At 37.1% G+C, this 14,219-nt stretch overlaps 4 protein-coding genes across 5 annotated transcripts; 1 reads left to right on the forward strand and 3 right to left on the reverse strand.

The window, feature by feature from the left end:
- Positions 1-217: 217 nt before the first annotated feature.
- Positions 218-2,495, reverse strand: LOC112696093 (large ribosomal subunit protein eL14). The gene is made up of 5 exons (XM_025748692.3): positions 2,099-2,495; positions 1,859-1,960; positions 820-949; positions 615-727; positions 218-414 (listed from the first exon to the last, which is right to left on the reverse strand). The coding sequence occupies exons 1-5, from the start codon at positions 2,282-2,284 to the stop codon at positions 361-363; spliced, it is 585 nt and encodes a 194-aa protein (XP_025604477.1). The 5' UTR covers positions 2,285-2,495; the 3' UTR covers positions 218-360.
- Positions 2,496-5,384: 2,889 nt separating this feature from the next.
- On the reverse strand, positions 5,385-6,146 carry LOC140173605 (uncharacterized). The gene is made up of 2 exons (XM_072198091.1): positions 5,985-6,146; positions 5,385-5,819 (listed from the first exon to the last, which is right to left on the reverse strand). The coding sequence occupies exons 1-2, from the start codon at positions 6,144-6,146 to the stop codon at positions 5,385-5,387; spliced, it is 597 nt and encodes a 198-aa protein (XP_072054192.1).
- Positions 6,147-6,230: 84 nt separating this feature from the next.
- Positions 6,231-7,594, reverse strand: LOC112805328 (uncharacterized). Its single transcript, XM_025847721.1, has 2 exons — positions 7,360-7,594; positions 6,231-7,279 (listed from the first exon to the last, which is right to left on the reverse strand). Exons 1-2 carry the CDS (start codon positions 7,592-7,594, stop codon positions 6,231-6,233), a joined length of 1,284 nt encoding a protein of 427 aa, XP_025703506.1.
- Positions 7,595-9,965: 2,371 nt separating this feature from the next.
- On the forward strand, positions 9,966-13,986 carry LOC112696094 (FT-interacting protein 3). Of its 2 annotated transcripts, none has more exons than XM_025748693.3 (2): positions 9,966-10,367; positions 11,206-13,986. In XM_025748693.3, exon 2 carries the CDS (start codon positions 11,333-11,335, stop codon positions 13,661-13,663), a length of 2,331 nt encoding a protein of 776 aa, XP_025604478.1. In that variant the 5' UTR covers positions 9,966-10,367; positions 11,206-11,332; the 3' UTR covers positions 13,664-13,986. The 2 variants fall into 2 exon arrangements, with proteins under 2 accessions (XP_025604478.1, XP_025604479.1); XM_025748694.3 differs by having other exon boundaries at positions 9,967-10,239.
- The last annotated feature ends 233 nt before the right edge of the window (positions 13,987-14,219 follow it).

The following is a 14,219-nucleotide window of genomic DNA, read 5'->3' on the forward strand; positions in this document are numbered from 1 at the left end:
CACACTACAACAAAACCTTATCACACTAACTCCTATCCTATCAGTTCAATATGTGATCTGAAAATAGATTTAATTACGCAGCTCCTCCTAATGTATGTGGCATCCATGACTACCATGATATCAAAGCTAGTCAAGTTATCAATTGCACAAACATGCAGGCAAATGGCTTTTTTGTAATGCGATTGCAACTAACGACTTTCAACAATGAGAGAGGAAGTTCTGATATCAATCCACTAACAAAAATATCGCAATAGAACTTCTTAGGAAATCTGTCAATAACATACAGAATCTCATAACAACCAAGGTGTACTATCTGATCGAAATTCATAACAAATTTTGAAATTTTCAAGTAAAAAATGCTTAAGATGCACTCTTCTTGAGCTTAGCAAGCTCTTGCCTAACAGTTGCTGCCCTCTGCACAAATAATTGAAAAAAAAAATAAAAAGGTGTATTAGATTAGCACAAGAAAATGCATGACCATGCAAAATATGTTAATAAACTAGAGTAACCTTTCGGTGATTGCTTATAATATGCACAATTCAACAATATATGGTGATGCTACAAAAATTGGAAACAAGAAACAGGATATGACGGAAATTGAATCCAAAACTAACCTTGATCTTAGCCAACATAATCTTGAACCTGTCGAAGTCATTGAGGGATGCCCTTCTCTTCTGGACAATGAGTTTCCTCCCCCAAGAGCTCTTCTCCCACTTGTTCTTGACATCTGAACAATAATAACAAGATTTGATAAACAAACGTGTAATGCTTTGTTAATATTAATATACTAACAATTCCTTCATGAAGAATAGTACTAACCAGCTTCCTCCATGGCCTTAATGAGTTCCTTCTTCCTGGGGACCCTCTTAATATCAACCTTAAGGTCAGTGAGCGAGAGCCTCTTGAAATTCACTTGGGATCGGACCATATCAGGGGCGTCAACAAGAGCCTAAAAACCAACAGGTAGATAAAAATTATTCTCCAATGCTCTAAAATCAAATCATCAAAATCTAAAACTATGCACATCCGATTTTTTCCCAAGAAATAGGATATTTGTAATATCTGAAATAAAAACCCAGATTTTCAAAATCATCTTAATGGATGCTAAATATGCATAAATGCAAATGCATAAGTATGAAAATGTTAGCACTAATAACATAAAGCTTCAAAAAATTAAATAGAAGTAACCACCACTAGTTGTGTTTGTTTCCTAGGAGACTGAGACTGAGTATTGTGTTTGGTGACCAGAGACTAGAACTAAAATTTCAATCTCAAGACACAGTTTCAGTCTACCTCTGGAAAGTGGAGACACGAGAGATAAAATTTTAAGAACAGAAATTGAAACTTTAATTACATTTTTTCTCAAAAATACTTACTTAACTTTTCATATTCCAAATCTATCTTCAATCTCCATATTTATCTTAAACTAAATATGATACGGAGACATAACTCAGCCTTGTATAATTTAACACTAAACATAATATAAAGACTTAATTTAGTCTCTATCTAGTCTCTGTCTCTCAGTTTCTCTTCCAAACTCAGCCTAATAAACAATTCCCTTATTTCTTCAGGCCAAAGTTAGAAAAGAATACTTTGAACCGATGAATATAATGAAATGTACAACTGAGTAAATCAAACATCTCCAAAAATTAGAAACAGCAGTGATCCAACAATCTTGCCAACAAAGAACATATTCAAACAGAGCCGAGATTAAATTATAAATAGAAAATATATTTTTTTAATCAATTCCATAAGCAAGCATAAATGGCAAATAGGCGCCAACGAATCTGGTGACAAAGAAAAAAGAAACAAATAATTTTAAAAAAGAAACAGGAAACGAAAAACAAAAAAGGGATACCCTATTCTGGTCGATGACATCAACAATGACTACTAGCCTCCCATGCTCTTTGCCGTAGTTGATCTGAGCAACCCTTCCAATCTCAATGAACCTCTTGAACGGCTGCACCACACAGATCAACAAAAGTAAATGTAATCTTTTTTAGTATCAGAAATCCTAATTGCAGGATCACAGAATAGCTTTTCGAAGATTTTGAGAAGTGAAAATATGGTTAGTTAGTTAGTTAGTTAGAGAGCGTACCATTTTCGGAGGTGAAGTTTTCCTGTGACTGCTGCTGCTGCTGAAGCTCCAAAACCGAATGGAGAAATGATGAAGAGCTAGGGTTTTTGTTGAGGCTGCAATTATTACGCAAGCCAGAAGCCCAGTAGGTTGTCTGTTTTTGGGCTTTCGGGATATCTTTAGGCCCAAAGAAATCACAAATTTCATTATAAGCCTAGTAGGTTGATCTGCATAGCCCTTTATTCAAGATAGTTATAGGATATGCAGTGGAGGCCTAGATCAAGTGGCAATCATATTGCCTCTTAAGCAAGCTGCACCAAGTTCGAACTCCAGCTGAGATTGGAATGAGGTTTGATAAAATCTCAAAATGTGAGTGCGTGGATGTATGTATTGTGATATCTAAAATTGGGGGTTGTTCAATCCATTTGACAAAAAAAAAGATAGTTATAGGATATCGACAAAAAAAAAAGATAGTTCTAGAATGCAGCTAGAATGCAGCTGAGAAGAAATTTTTTAGTCTATGTTTGCTAGAAAGGAAAATAAAAGAAAAGAAAATAAGAAAAATTATTTTTTATTATTTGGTTGAGGAGATAAATTAGAGAGAAAAGAAAACTAATGAAAAAAAATTGGTGGGAGCCACTAATTTTTTTTCTCTCTAACATTAGAAAGAAAATGGAGAAAAAACTAATTTATTTCTCTCTACTTTTAATACTACACCTTTATTCTTTTTAATATATTTTATAATATAAGGATACAATTATCTTTTTATAATATTTTTTTATTTTCTTTCCATTCAAATATATTTAAAAATAAAAATTCACTCAATTTTTTATTTCATTTTTTTCTTTTTTTTTCCTTCTAACCAAACATAGTTTTTAGTTTGGGAGCCACTTAGATAAAGATATCAAAAATGTCTTTTTTTTAATATGTTTTTTAAAAATTAAAATTTAAATGCATATAATCAATTAAATTGTATTATTTTTATTAAAATTAAACCGGACAAATCAGTTTAGCAAAAAAATTAATAAATTAAATTTTGAACCGGTATAAATTAATATTTTTTATAAAAAATTACTACAATATCTCTATTATAAAACACAACTAAAATATCCTTATTATATATATTAATTTTAAAAACTTTAAATTCTAATCCTATAACAATAGAGAAGAAAAAGACTAAAATTTAGGATTCTCAAAATTAATATATATAATAAGAGTATTTTAGTTATTTTATATAATAGGGATATTATAGTCATTTTTTATAAAAAATAATATTAAATTAAACAGATTCAAAATTTGAGTCACTATTTTTCGGTCAAATTAATTTGTCTGACATAATTTTGACAAAAATAACATAATTTAAGTGATTATATATGTTAAATTTTAATTATTAAAAAATATCTTTAAAAAAAAAGACGTTTTCTGCAACTCTATAGAAACATTTTTCTTTTAGTTTTGAGTGGGTGTAACACTTTTCTTTTCTTAAGTTTATTTTTTATTGATATAAAGTTGTCTCATTTTTTTTATTTGTACCATAAAAACGATAAAACTATAAACAATCCGGTAAAATTACATTAATAAACAGTGAATAAACTTCCCATCCTATAATTTTTATGTCATTAGTAATTCATTAATAATAATATATAATTCAAAAGGAGAATCATTAGTGGGTCACAAGGTCCCCAACATTTGCTTTATTTATCACTGGTTTTAGAGTCCTACCAAATTTGCCAGCAGGATCAATAAACAAGTACCCAAAATAGTGTAAGGCTGAAATTCCATCGCCCTCCCATTTCAACTCTTCCAACTTTTATTTGGTTAGCTAGCTTCCCAAGTAGCTTGTTGGTTGAAAGCATGTACTTTTAACCCAAGTGAACTTGGTTTGAAGCTGGCACTGAGGAATCAGAACTTTTATTTGGTTAAAAAGGTAAAATAAAAAAATTTTATGGCATGTTTATTTGGAAACACCAATTTCACGGAAATTATTTTTATTATGAAAAAATCATTGGTATTTTGGAAGAATATTGAAAGGTGGGGTGATTTATCAGGTAGTGGAGAACCCAGTCAACACGCAGGGGCGTGCTGACCCTGCTACGGAGCAACGTGTCCGCACCACGCAGGGGCGAGGTGACGCGGCGAGCATGCACGCTTCTGACACCACGCAGGGGCGAGGTGGAGCTGGCGTCGCGGAGTTTCAATGTTTCTGCACTTCGGGGGCGCGTGCTGCACCTGCTGCCATGCAGGAGACAGGTTCCCCGGTAAACAGTAAGCGTGCCCTCTTCATGCTCTATATAAGGAGCCTTCTCCTCCAACTGCAACACATAAAGAGTTAGTGAGAGGGTTTGAGGGCAACATTCTTAAGAAAGGGTGTTAGTGAGAGGGAAGAAGGGATTGCGAACTCATCAAAGGAGAAGGGTGTTGCTGCTAGTGGAAAGGGTGAAAAAATAATAGACAGTAAAAAAAGAAAAATATTATTTTGTATTTATTTTAAAGAATGGTTCGTAATTATAATGCTCCGAAAGAACATATTATAAATTATTTGGATCATCCCATATATGTAAGTTGGTAAATTATATTTTTATTGTGTATTTTATCTTTTATTTTTTGTTATTTAATATGTTAAAAAATAATTTTTTGTCAATTTTAAATTAATTTTCTAATATAAAATACTAAAATAAAATATATATTATACTATATTATACTATACGATATACTAAATTTTTTTTAAAAAAATATATTTCTCTATGATAAAAATATAAAAATAATACTCTAATAAAATAAAAAATATATATACCGTAAATAAATATGTATGTTGAACATATTCAAAAGTTTAATATATAAATGTTAGTAATAAATAAATATTAAAAAAATATATACTTTGTTATTAATAATATTAAAATATTAGAAAAAATATTTTAACTATAGTAATGCACTACCGGCAGGGGCGGGTGGATCGGCACTGCCAGCACAGGCGGGTGGGTCGGCACTTGGGGAAGAGGCAGGTGGGTCGACCGCTGTAGGTCACCCATATGACCTACGGACGGAACGAAATCCACTTGATAGGTATACTCCGTCAAAGTCAGGTCTGGGCATGATGGGTAAGGCACTGAGCTGATGGGTCGTAAGAAGTGAGTATCGGGTTGGGGTTTTTAGATTTCATACTAGGGTTCAATGTAATACGTATTTAATGTTCTGTATGTTGGTCGATGTTATTCGTAGTTAAAAATTTGTATGTTTGCTTCAGTAAGGCAGTAAATGTTAACATTATCATGGTCTTAAGCATCAATGGATAACCTCAAATTTAAAATTACAAACACGAGTAAGACAAAAAAGAAAATCTATTATAAAAATGCAAATTCAAAAATACAAACACAATGAAAATAAAAGTCATTCCCCCCCCCCCACCACTTGATCCAGCACGCTGAGGACATCGACTCCGACTATGTCCTTGAGCACCACAGAGACGGCATATCCGAGGACCACGCATGTCGCGTGAGTCCATTTCGTTCAAGTATCTGGTCAATTTTGGACGACCTTTCGACGTTCGCCTCAAGGCGGGATTAGCGACCAATGTGGGTCCCTCATACGCAGGCCATGTCTCGGCATCACCTAACGGTGAGAACTCGAATCTATATACCTTACGGACCTCTGTCATCTTGTACACGTCATGCACATACATGTGCCAATCGATTCGCTGGTTAGCACAGCAAGCAATAACATGGCGACATGGTATTCGTTCCACCTGAAAGTGCCCACAGTCACACGTACGTCGTGCAAGATCAACGACTAATACCTTTTCGCTAGTCATTTCGCGCACCTCAAATACCTCATTCCGTCTGTCAAAACGGTGCACAACTATATTCCCAGCCTGCTGCATACTTGCCTCTATTCACTGTTGTGCGAATACGGAATAAGTATATCCAGCACGTTTGTGTTCGTGAGACTCAGCACTCTTCCGCATAAAAAGTTCATTTAACCGGTAATACGTTGCTCGGACTAGCGCCAACACAGGTAGATTACGGGCACCCTTCAACACTGAGTTAATGCACTCGACAAGGTTCGTCGTCATATGGCCCCATCGATGTCCCTCGTCGAATGCCAGTACCCAATGTCTAAGTCCAATGGCATCGCACCACCTGGCATATGCCTCGCCTCACTCTTCCAACCTCTTATAGTTGATGTTATACTCCTCCACCGTTCTTGAATACCCAATATTAACCACAAGCTTTTGCAAGTGAGGGACCTTGAATGCTCGTAGGAAGTTGCTGCCGATGTGCCTTATACAAAACATCCACCATGCTCTTGGAGGTTGCCAGTCAGCTCCAGAACGATTTACTGCTGCTCGAATTGACTCATGCCGGTCCGAGATCATACCCACACCATCTTTTCTTACAACATGCGTTCGCAGATTCCTTAGAAAGAAGTGCCACGCATCAGCTGTCTCCCTTTCCACCAAGGCAAAAGCGATAGGCACAATGTTCTGGTTCCCATCCTGTGCAAAAGCTACCAGAAGTGTACCTTTGTACTTTCCATATAGGTGTGTTCCGTCAACCTGAACTAGGGGCTTGCAATGCCTGAATGCCCTAACGCATGGATTGAAACTCCAGAATACGCGATGAAGTATTTTTACCCCTTGCGCCTCTTCATTCCCATTGTAGAGTGGGCGTGTTTCTATCTGGACAACTGACCCAAGAATCTTCTGAACCATAACTGAGAGCCACCACGGCAAGGCTTGGTAACTCTCCTCCCAATCACCGAAAACTTTCGCTATGGACTTCTGCTTTGCCAACCAAGCCTTTCGGTAACTGATGGTATATTTGAACCTTGACTGGACTTCGGTTATTATAGTTTTCACCTTTATTGACAGGTCAGTCTCGACCAATGGCCTTATAGCCTCAGCAACTGTGTCCGAGTCCAACTTGGAATGATCCTGTGAAATCACTCCCGTTGTGCACGTGTGCTTACCGTTGTATCTGCGTATCTCCCAACAACTTTTTTTCCGTATCAAGCTGGCTCGGATAAGCCAGTCGCACCCGCGCTCATACATCTTGCATTTTGCATAGAACGTCTGTGGCTCAGACTCATACACGTCGTAGTCAACTCCTCTAGCGATAGTGTAACTTCTAATTGCTGCCACGACCGACTTTCTAGAACTGTATTCCATTCCAATACGTAACTCTCCGTCCTCGGGATCAGCAACGCCTACAGAAAGTGCCCATCATCGTTTACTAATCAATCCAAAGTATATATTAAAGAAAACATATTATTCGGTCATCACGTACCTATGTTTGAATATTCCGGAAACTCCGGTGCATGCATGGCGTCGAGATCCAATTCACGCATAAAAGGTGGCACGTTCATCGGTTGACTGATCGATGGGTGAACCACTACATCAGCTGCTGTCTCAACTCCCGCATCACCATCCTGCTCTTCGTCGCCGGCTTCATAAGTGGCTTCGAAGTCCTCTTCGCTGTAACTACTCATTCCCTCGTACACTGCAGCTCTATCATCCTCCATCTCTAAGTCATTTTGAATCCCTTCCGCCTCTACGATTTCAAACTCAACATACAGCTCAATCTGTGGCTGTCACATCTGAGTCTGCCGGTGAATTTGAAACATATTATGCATAGTCACTTCGTCAGTGATTGGCATGGTATCAAACTGTATTAAACCACCAAAAACTATAACCGGATTCTGGTACAGAATTCTGCTCACTCTCATTAATGTACCGTTCTCTATGCTTTGACAGAGACCGTTCTGAAGTTCCATAAACGTCATGGTCCATGGAACCACAAACGAAAACGGATTCTGACACACAAACCTCACTCCCTCATGAGTATTACGTATTATCTCACCGTCGCGATATACTACTAACTTTGCAGTATCCTCCATTACACCAGAAACACACTCAAAGAACACTCACACACTTCCTCAGCATGAAAATGAACCCAACCACAACCTTATATATAGAGTAGCATTCACCGCGAACTCTAATCACGTACTGCCACGTGTCAGGATGCCCCTGCGTGCTGACTCAGCACGCCCCCACTTGATGCCCTCGTGTACCAATCAAGCTTGGCCACGTCCCCATGACGCCCCCACGTACGTCAGCATCACGCCCCCACGTGCTTGGTCAGCACGTCCCCACGTATTGCCTGCGTGGACCATTCAAGCTTCTCCACGTCATCATCACGCCTCCACGTGCTAGGTCAGCATGCCCTCACGTAATGCTACGTGTCCCGCTAAGGCTGTGCCACGTCATTGTCCCCATTTGTCGCACGCAACACACCCCTGCGTTTTGAGCTTGCATCCATCATTGGGTGAAACACACCATTGGTCCATTTTTTGTCAAAACAACTCTTTCCTTTCCATATTGAAATTCTTGAGCCCCAATTTCAAGTTTGTTGATTACAGTACTTTTCTTTTTGTCTAGTTCGTTGAGTAGAGTATGTTAAAAGTATATGCCCAAGAAGATAACTTTAATTTTTTTCAGCAAAATAATCAAATTTTAATAATAAAATTTCATATGTAACAATAAATGGGGAAAAGGGTTATTTGAGAAATAAGTCAAATAACTCATGAAGCCGTAAGTTTTGTATCGTAATTCACAGAGTTGCTCATTTATTAAAGAAATACATGTTTTGAAAACTTACAAAGTATGTATATATTTAAGGAAATGCTAATTTAACAATCAGAAGGAATCTTGTATATAATTAATAACTATAAAGAAAACTGAATTATTTCAACAACTAAAAGGGAAAAGATAATGATACAGGCAATTCATGTGGCGTCTCTTTTTCGTTTTTCCTTTTCTTAATTGTTGATTTTGGCTGTTTTCTACTTGTTAAATTAATATTTTTTCCAAACCTCCCCCGGGGAAAAAAATATCCGTTAAATATTAAATCCTAAAAGAATATGGCACTTTAACCAAATTGGTAAATTGGCAAATTGCTAACCTAGACAAATGGACAAATTAAAAGGTATCATTTATAAAAAAATTGGTTTAATATTTATTTTAGTAATATATATATATATATATATATATATATATATATATATATATATATATATATATATATATATATTCCTTGAACTTTCATTTAATAGGGAATATAAATTCATTCATAAAATGACATTAGAACTATATCTTGTGTTATTATTTCACCAATTATATAATTATTAGTGTACTATATAATATAAGACTTTTAGTATTACTCACTTCAATTTTTAATTTAATAATGTATTCCAAATGACATTATAATTAATTAGAAGTTTTGATTCTATTGTGTTATCAATTGCACAGATTATTAACAAATTAAAAATAATTATAATAATAAGAGTTTAATTTTAATATACTGATAGTGTAAAATATTTTACACAATCATATAATTATATATATATTTTTTATAATCGTCTACATAATTAATGTGAAAGATAATTATATTTATTGATATAATATTACACAATTAAATACAGTGTAAAACTACTCTATACTTTGCATCAAAATTAAATTCTAATAATAAATTCGTCTAAAATGCGGCTGTGAAATTCATTTGGTACTAGAATAAAGGTAAATGGGTGAAGATGGTGAGTTATAATTTATTTTTTTATTATTTTTAATATTTAAATGAGTAAAATTAAAATATATAAACATTTTAAAAATATAAAAAGTAAAAAATTTTAAACTTTATTTATCTTAACTAGGAATATGGGTTAGAGTTTATAATATATTTTTTAGAATAATTTGATTCTTTTTAACTAAAATTGATAAGAAAGTGAGTGTTAAGCCAAAAGAAATGAGGTGGCACACGTGTGAGTGTATTCTGACACGCGTGAGGCGGGTCCACCGGCACTCCTCCACCACCCTGTACAGCAACAGAGGTCCACCAGCACACACCTCTCCTTCTCTTCTCAAAAAGCAGAGAGAGAGAGAGAGAGAAACATAAAGAGAACCCTCCCTCACTCTCACTCACCCCTCATCGTATATTTTGCATAGATTCATCAGATCCTTAGCCCCACTCCACCATCCCCCCACCCCAAAGACAAGAGAGAGGGAAACAAAAAATCAATTAAAAAAACTCAGAAAAATTAAAAGCATAGAGAGACTCACCACTCACCACTTCCTTCTTTCCTTCCTTCAATGCCCTCTTTACTTTTCTTGGGTTAGTGTGTACTCTCTCTCTCTCTCTCTCTCTCTCTCTTCTAACCCTTATCTCTTCACATTCCTTCCATTTCAATCTCCGCTTCCAACTTCCGTTTCTTATTCACAAGTTAATCTCTTCTCATCAAGGTAACTTCCCTCATTGCACAAAAACAACCATAAAAATCCCTTCTGCTTCATCTCCTTCTATTTTGCTTATAATTTCTTACATATTCTTTATTATTTTTCTACTTTTAAGTACCCTTTGCTGATTCAAGGTACCCCATTTGTACAAAATTACCTTTTTTTAATTTTTTATTTTTAAAAAAGTAATCTTGGAAAATCTGTTCGGATTGGAAGGTTACATGTACAGTATAATCCATCAACTTGTGATGCTCTTGGTTAAGCTTTTCTGTGTGTGGATTGTGTAGCATACAAATTACTGAACCAAGGGAAGAAAACAAAACTATAAAAGGGTAATACTTGTTTGGGAAAAAAAAAATGAACTTGGGTTAAAGGGTGTTTGTTATAGGAACGGGGAAAGTGATACTTTGAAGCTTTAATCCTTCATCTTATGCCACATTGTGTTGGCAACAACAACACACCAACATTCCAGGCTTCAGATTGTTTATCTCTTTATGCATGTGGAATCTGATTTTTTTTATTATATTATGTTTATTTTATTATTATTTTTCCGGTGATGTGATTTCGTAATTCTACAGCGTAACAAATCGGATCTAGAGGCTTAGAGTAAATGTTCTTTGTTTTTAATTAAGTTCACTTTTTAAGCATCTTCACTCATGAATATCAGAGATCTGTAATTTGCTTATGCATTAATCACCAATTTTTAGTTTCTTCTGTTGTTGAAGCTCGGATTTATCTCGTGTTGTTTGGTTATTTAAATGTTTCCCGAATATTCAGGGGAACCGATTTGGAAGTCTGCAACGGCTATTTGACTGCTGTGGTTTTTCACCTTTTGTTTTTTCAGGCTCCTAATATCCGTTGTATTTAATTCAAAAACAGTGTTCCCTAGGACCTGGAATATTCTTTGAAATTGTTGTGAACCAGCTTCCATTATTGAAGTTGGTGTTTTGGTGGTGATTTGAACTAAGAAGATGCAGAGACCACCACCTGAGGACTTTTTGCTGAAGGAGACCAAGCCCCACCTTGGAGGTGGTAAGGTCTCCGGTGACAAACTTACTAGCACCTATGACCTTGTTGAGCAAATGCAGTACCTTTATGTGAGGGTTTCAAAGGCGAAGGACTTGCCTGCAAAGGATGTCACTGGCAGTTGTGACCCTTATGTTGAAGTTAGGCTGGGAAATTACAAAGGCACCACTCGACACTTCGAGAAGAAGACTAATCCTGAATGGAATCAGGTCTTTGCGTTCTCGAAAGACCGGATTCAGGCTTCGGTGCTTGAGGTTACTGTAAAAGATAAGGATGTTGTGAAGGATGACTTCATTGGTCGTGTCTGGTTTGACCTGAATGAGATCCCCAAGAGGGTTCCTCCAGATAGCCCTCTGGCGCCACAGTGGTATAGGCTGGAGGACAAAAATGGTAACAAGGCGAAGGGAGAGCTAATGCTGGCAGTTTGGATGGGCACTCAAGCTGATGAAGCATTTCCCGAGGCTTGGCATTCGGATGCGGCGACAGTCAGCGGGACTGATGCTCTTGCAAACATTAGATCAAAGGTGTATCTGTCTCCTAAACTTTGGTATTTGAGGGTTAATTTGATAGAGGCACAAGACTTGCAACCAAGCGACAAGGGTAGATACCCTGATGTTTTTGTGAAGGCAATTCTGGGAAATCAAGCATTGAGGACTAGAATCTCCCAGAGTAGGACAATCAATCCAATGTGGAATGAGGATTTGATGTTTGTGGCTGCGGAACCATTTGAGGAGCCACTGATTTTGAGTGTGGAAGACAGAGTTGCCCCTAACAAAGAGGAAGTATTGGGGAGGTGTATAATTCCATTACAGGCGGTGGACAGGAGACTGGATCACAAACCTGTGAACACTAGGTGGGTTAATCTCGAAAAACATGTTGTAATTATGGAAGGGGACAAGAAGAAGGAAATCAAGTTTGCAAGCAGGCTTCATGTGAGGATTTGCCTAGAAGGTGGTTACCATGTTTTGGATGAATCAACTCACTACAGCAGTGATCTCCGCCCAACAGCGAAACAGCTGTGGAAGTCCAGCATTGGAGTTCTTGAATTGGGGATATTGAATGCACAGGGTTTGATGCCAATGAAAACAAAAGATGGTAGGGGGACAACAGATGCATATTGTGTAGCAAAATATGGGCAAAAGTGGGTGCGCACGAGGACCATCATTGATAGCTTTCAACCAAGGTGGAATGAGCAATATACTTGGGAGGTTTTTGATCCCTGCACTGTCATTACAATTGGCGTCTTTGATAACTGTCATTTGCATGGTGGTGATAAGGGTGGAGGAGGGGCTAGAGATTCAAGGATCGGAAAGGTGAGGATTCGTCTTTCCACCCTTGAGACTGATCGTGTCTACACACATTCCTATCCTCTTCTAGTTCTTCATCCAAATGGGGTGAAGAAAATGGGTGAAATTCACCTGGCTGTTAGGTTTACTTGCTCTTCATTGCTTAACATGATGCACATGTACTCACTACCCTTATTGCCTAAAATGCATTACATTCACCCGTTAACTGTCAGCCAGCTCGACAGTTTGAGGCACCAAGCAACTCAGATTGTATCAATGAGGCTGAGTCGTGCTGAGCCACCCTTGAGAAAGGAGATAGTGGAGTACATGCTGGATGTGGGATCCCACATGTGGAGTATGAGAAGGAGCAAGGCCAACTTTTTCAGGATCATGGGGGTTTTGAGTGGACTGATTGCTGTTGGAAAATGGTTTGATCAGATTTGCAACTGGAAAAACCCGATCACGACGGTTCTGATCCATATCTTGTTTATCATATTGGTCATGTACCCTGAGCTTATCTTACCCACCATATTCCTTTACCTCTTCTTGATTGGAGTTTGGTACTATAGATGGAGGCCAAGGCACCCTCCTCATATGGACACCCGGCTCTCTCATGCTGATTCGGCACACCCTGATGAACTAGATGAAGAATTCGACACATTTCCAACCACCAAGCCTTCTGACATCGTGAGGATGCGATATGATCGACTCAGAAGTATTGCTGGGAGGATACAGACCGTGGTTGGCGACCTAGCGACTCAGGGGGAAAGGCTGCAGTCTTTGCTCAGCTGGAGAGATCCCAGAGCAACGGCGCTTTTTGTGATTTTCTGTCTGGTTGCAGCCATTGTACTCTATGTCACCCCGTTCCAAGTTGTGGCCCTCCTGACAGGAATTTATGTGTTGAGACATCCGAGGTTCCGTCACAAGCTTCCATCGGTGCCACTGAATTTCTTCAGGAGGCTGCCGGCAAGAACTGACTGCATGCTCTAAGTCAAGAGAAGTGCGGATATCAAATGGAGTTTGCTTTGCTTCCATTGTTAAGAACCAGATTTTGGTTTCTGGTTTGATGTTTATGTGGCCCTTGTTTCAAAGGCAAGAGTAGATTTTGTGGATTTGCTGTTCCATTGTGTCATAGGATGTCTTATTTGAACTTTGATGGATTAATGTGTAATTTTGTAGTAGGCTTTGAGGTGAAATTAACTTATGCTTAGTCAAGCTTTCATGTTTAGTTAGATGATGTAGTAATTATTTTCAATTTTCAATGATGATGGAGGTGATTTTCTTCAATGGAAATTGAACCGACTTTTGAAAAACAGGTGAGCAATTTTTATATTTTTCTGCTGGGACAACCGAACCAGCTCAGTTTTTTCATCCTTGTTTTGATTACATGCCTTTTATTCTGCATTTACAATTTTTTTTTAAATTGAATTTAATTTTAATGTATTGCAAATTTAAAATAGTTTTATACGTGTATCTAATTATATAAGAAAAATTAAAATTACAGTTGTAATTATATGACTGTATAAATCATTTTATACTGTGAGAT

Source organism: Arachis hypogaea, chromosome 6, assembly GCF_003086295.3.
Source record: "Arachis hypogaea cultivar Tifrunner chromosome 6, arahy.Tifrunner.gnm2.J5K5, whole genome shotgun sequence".
NCBI classification, from domain to species: Eukaryota; Viridiplantae; Streptophyta; class Magnoliopsida; order Fabales; family Fabaceae; genus Arachis; species Arachis hypogaea.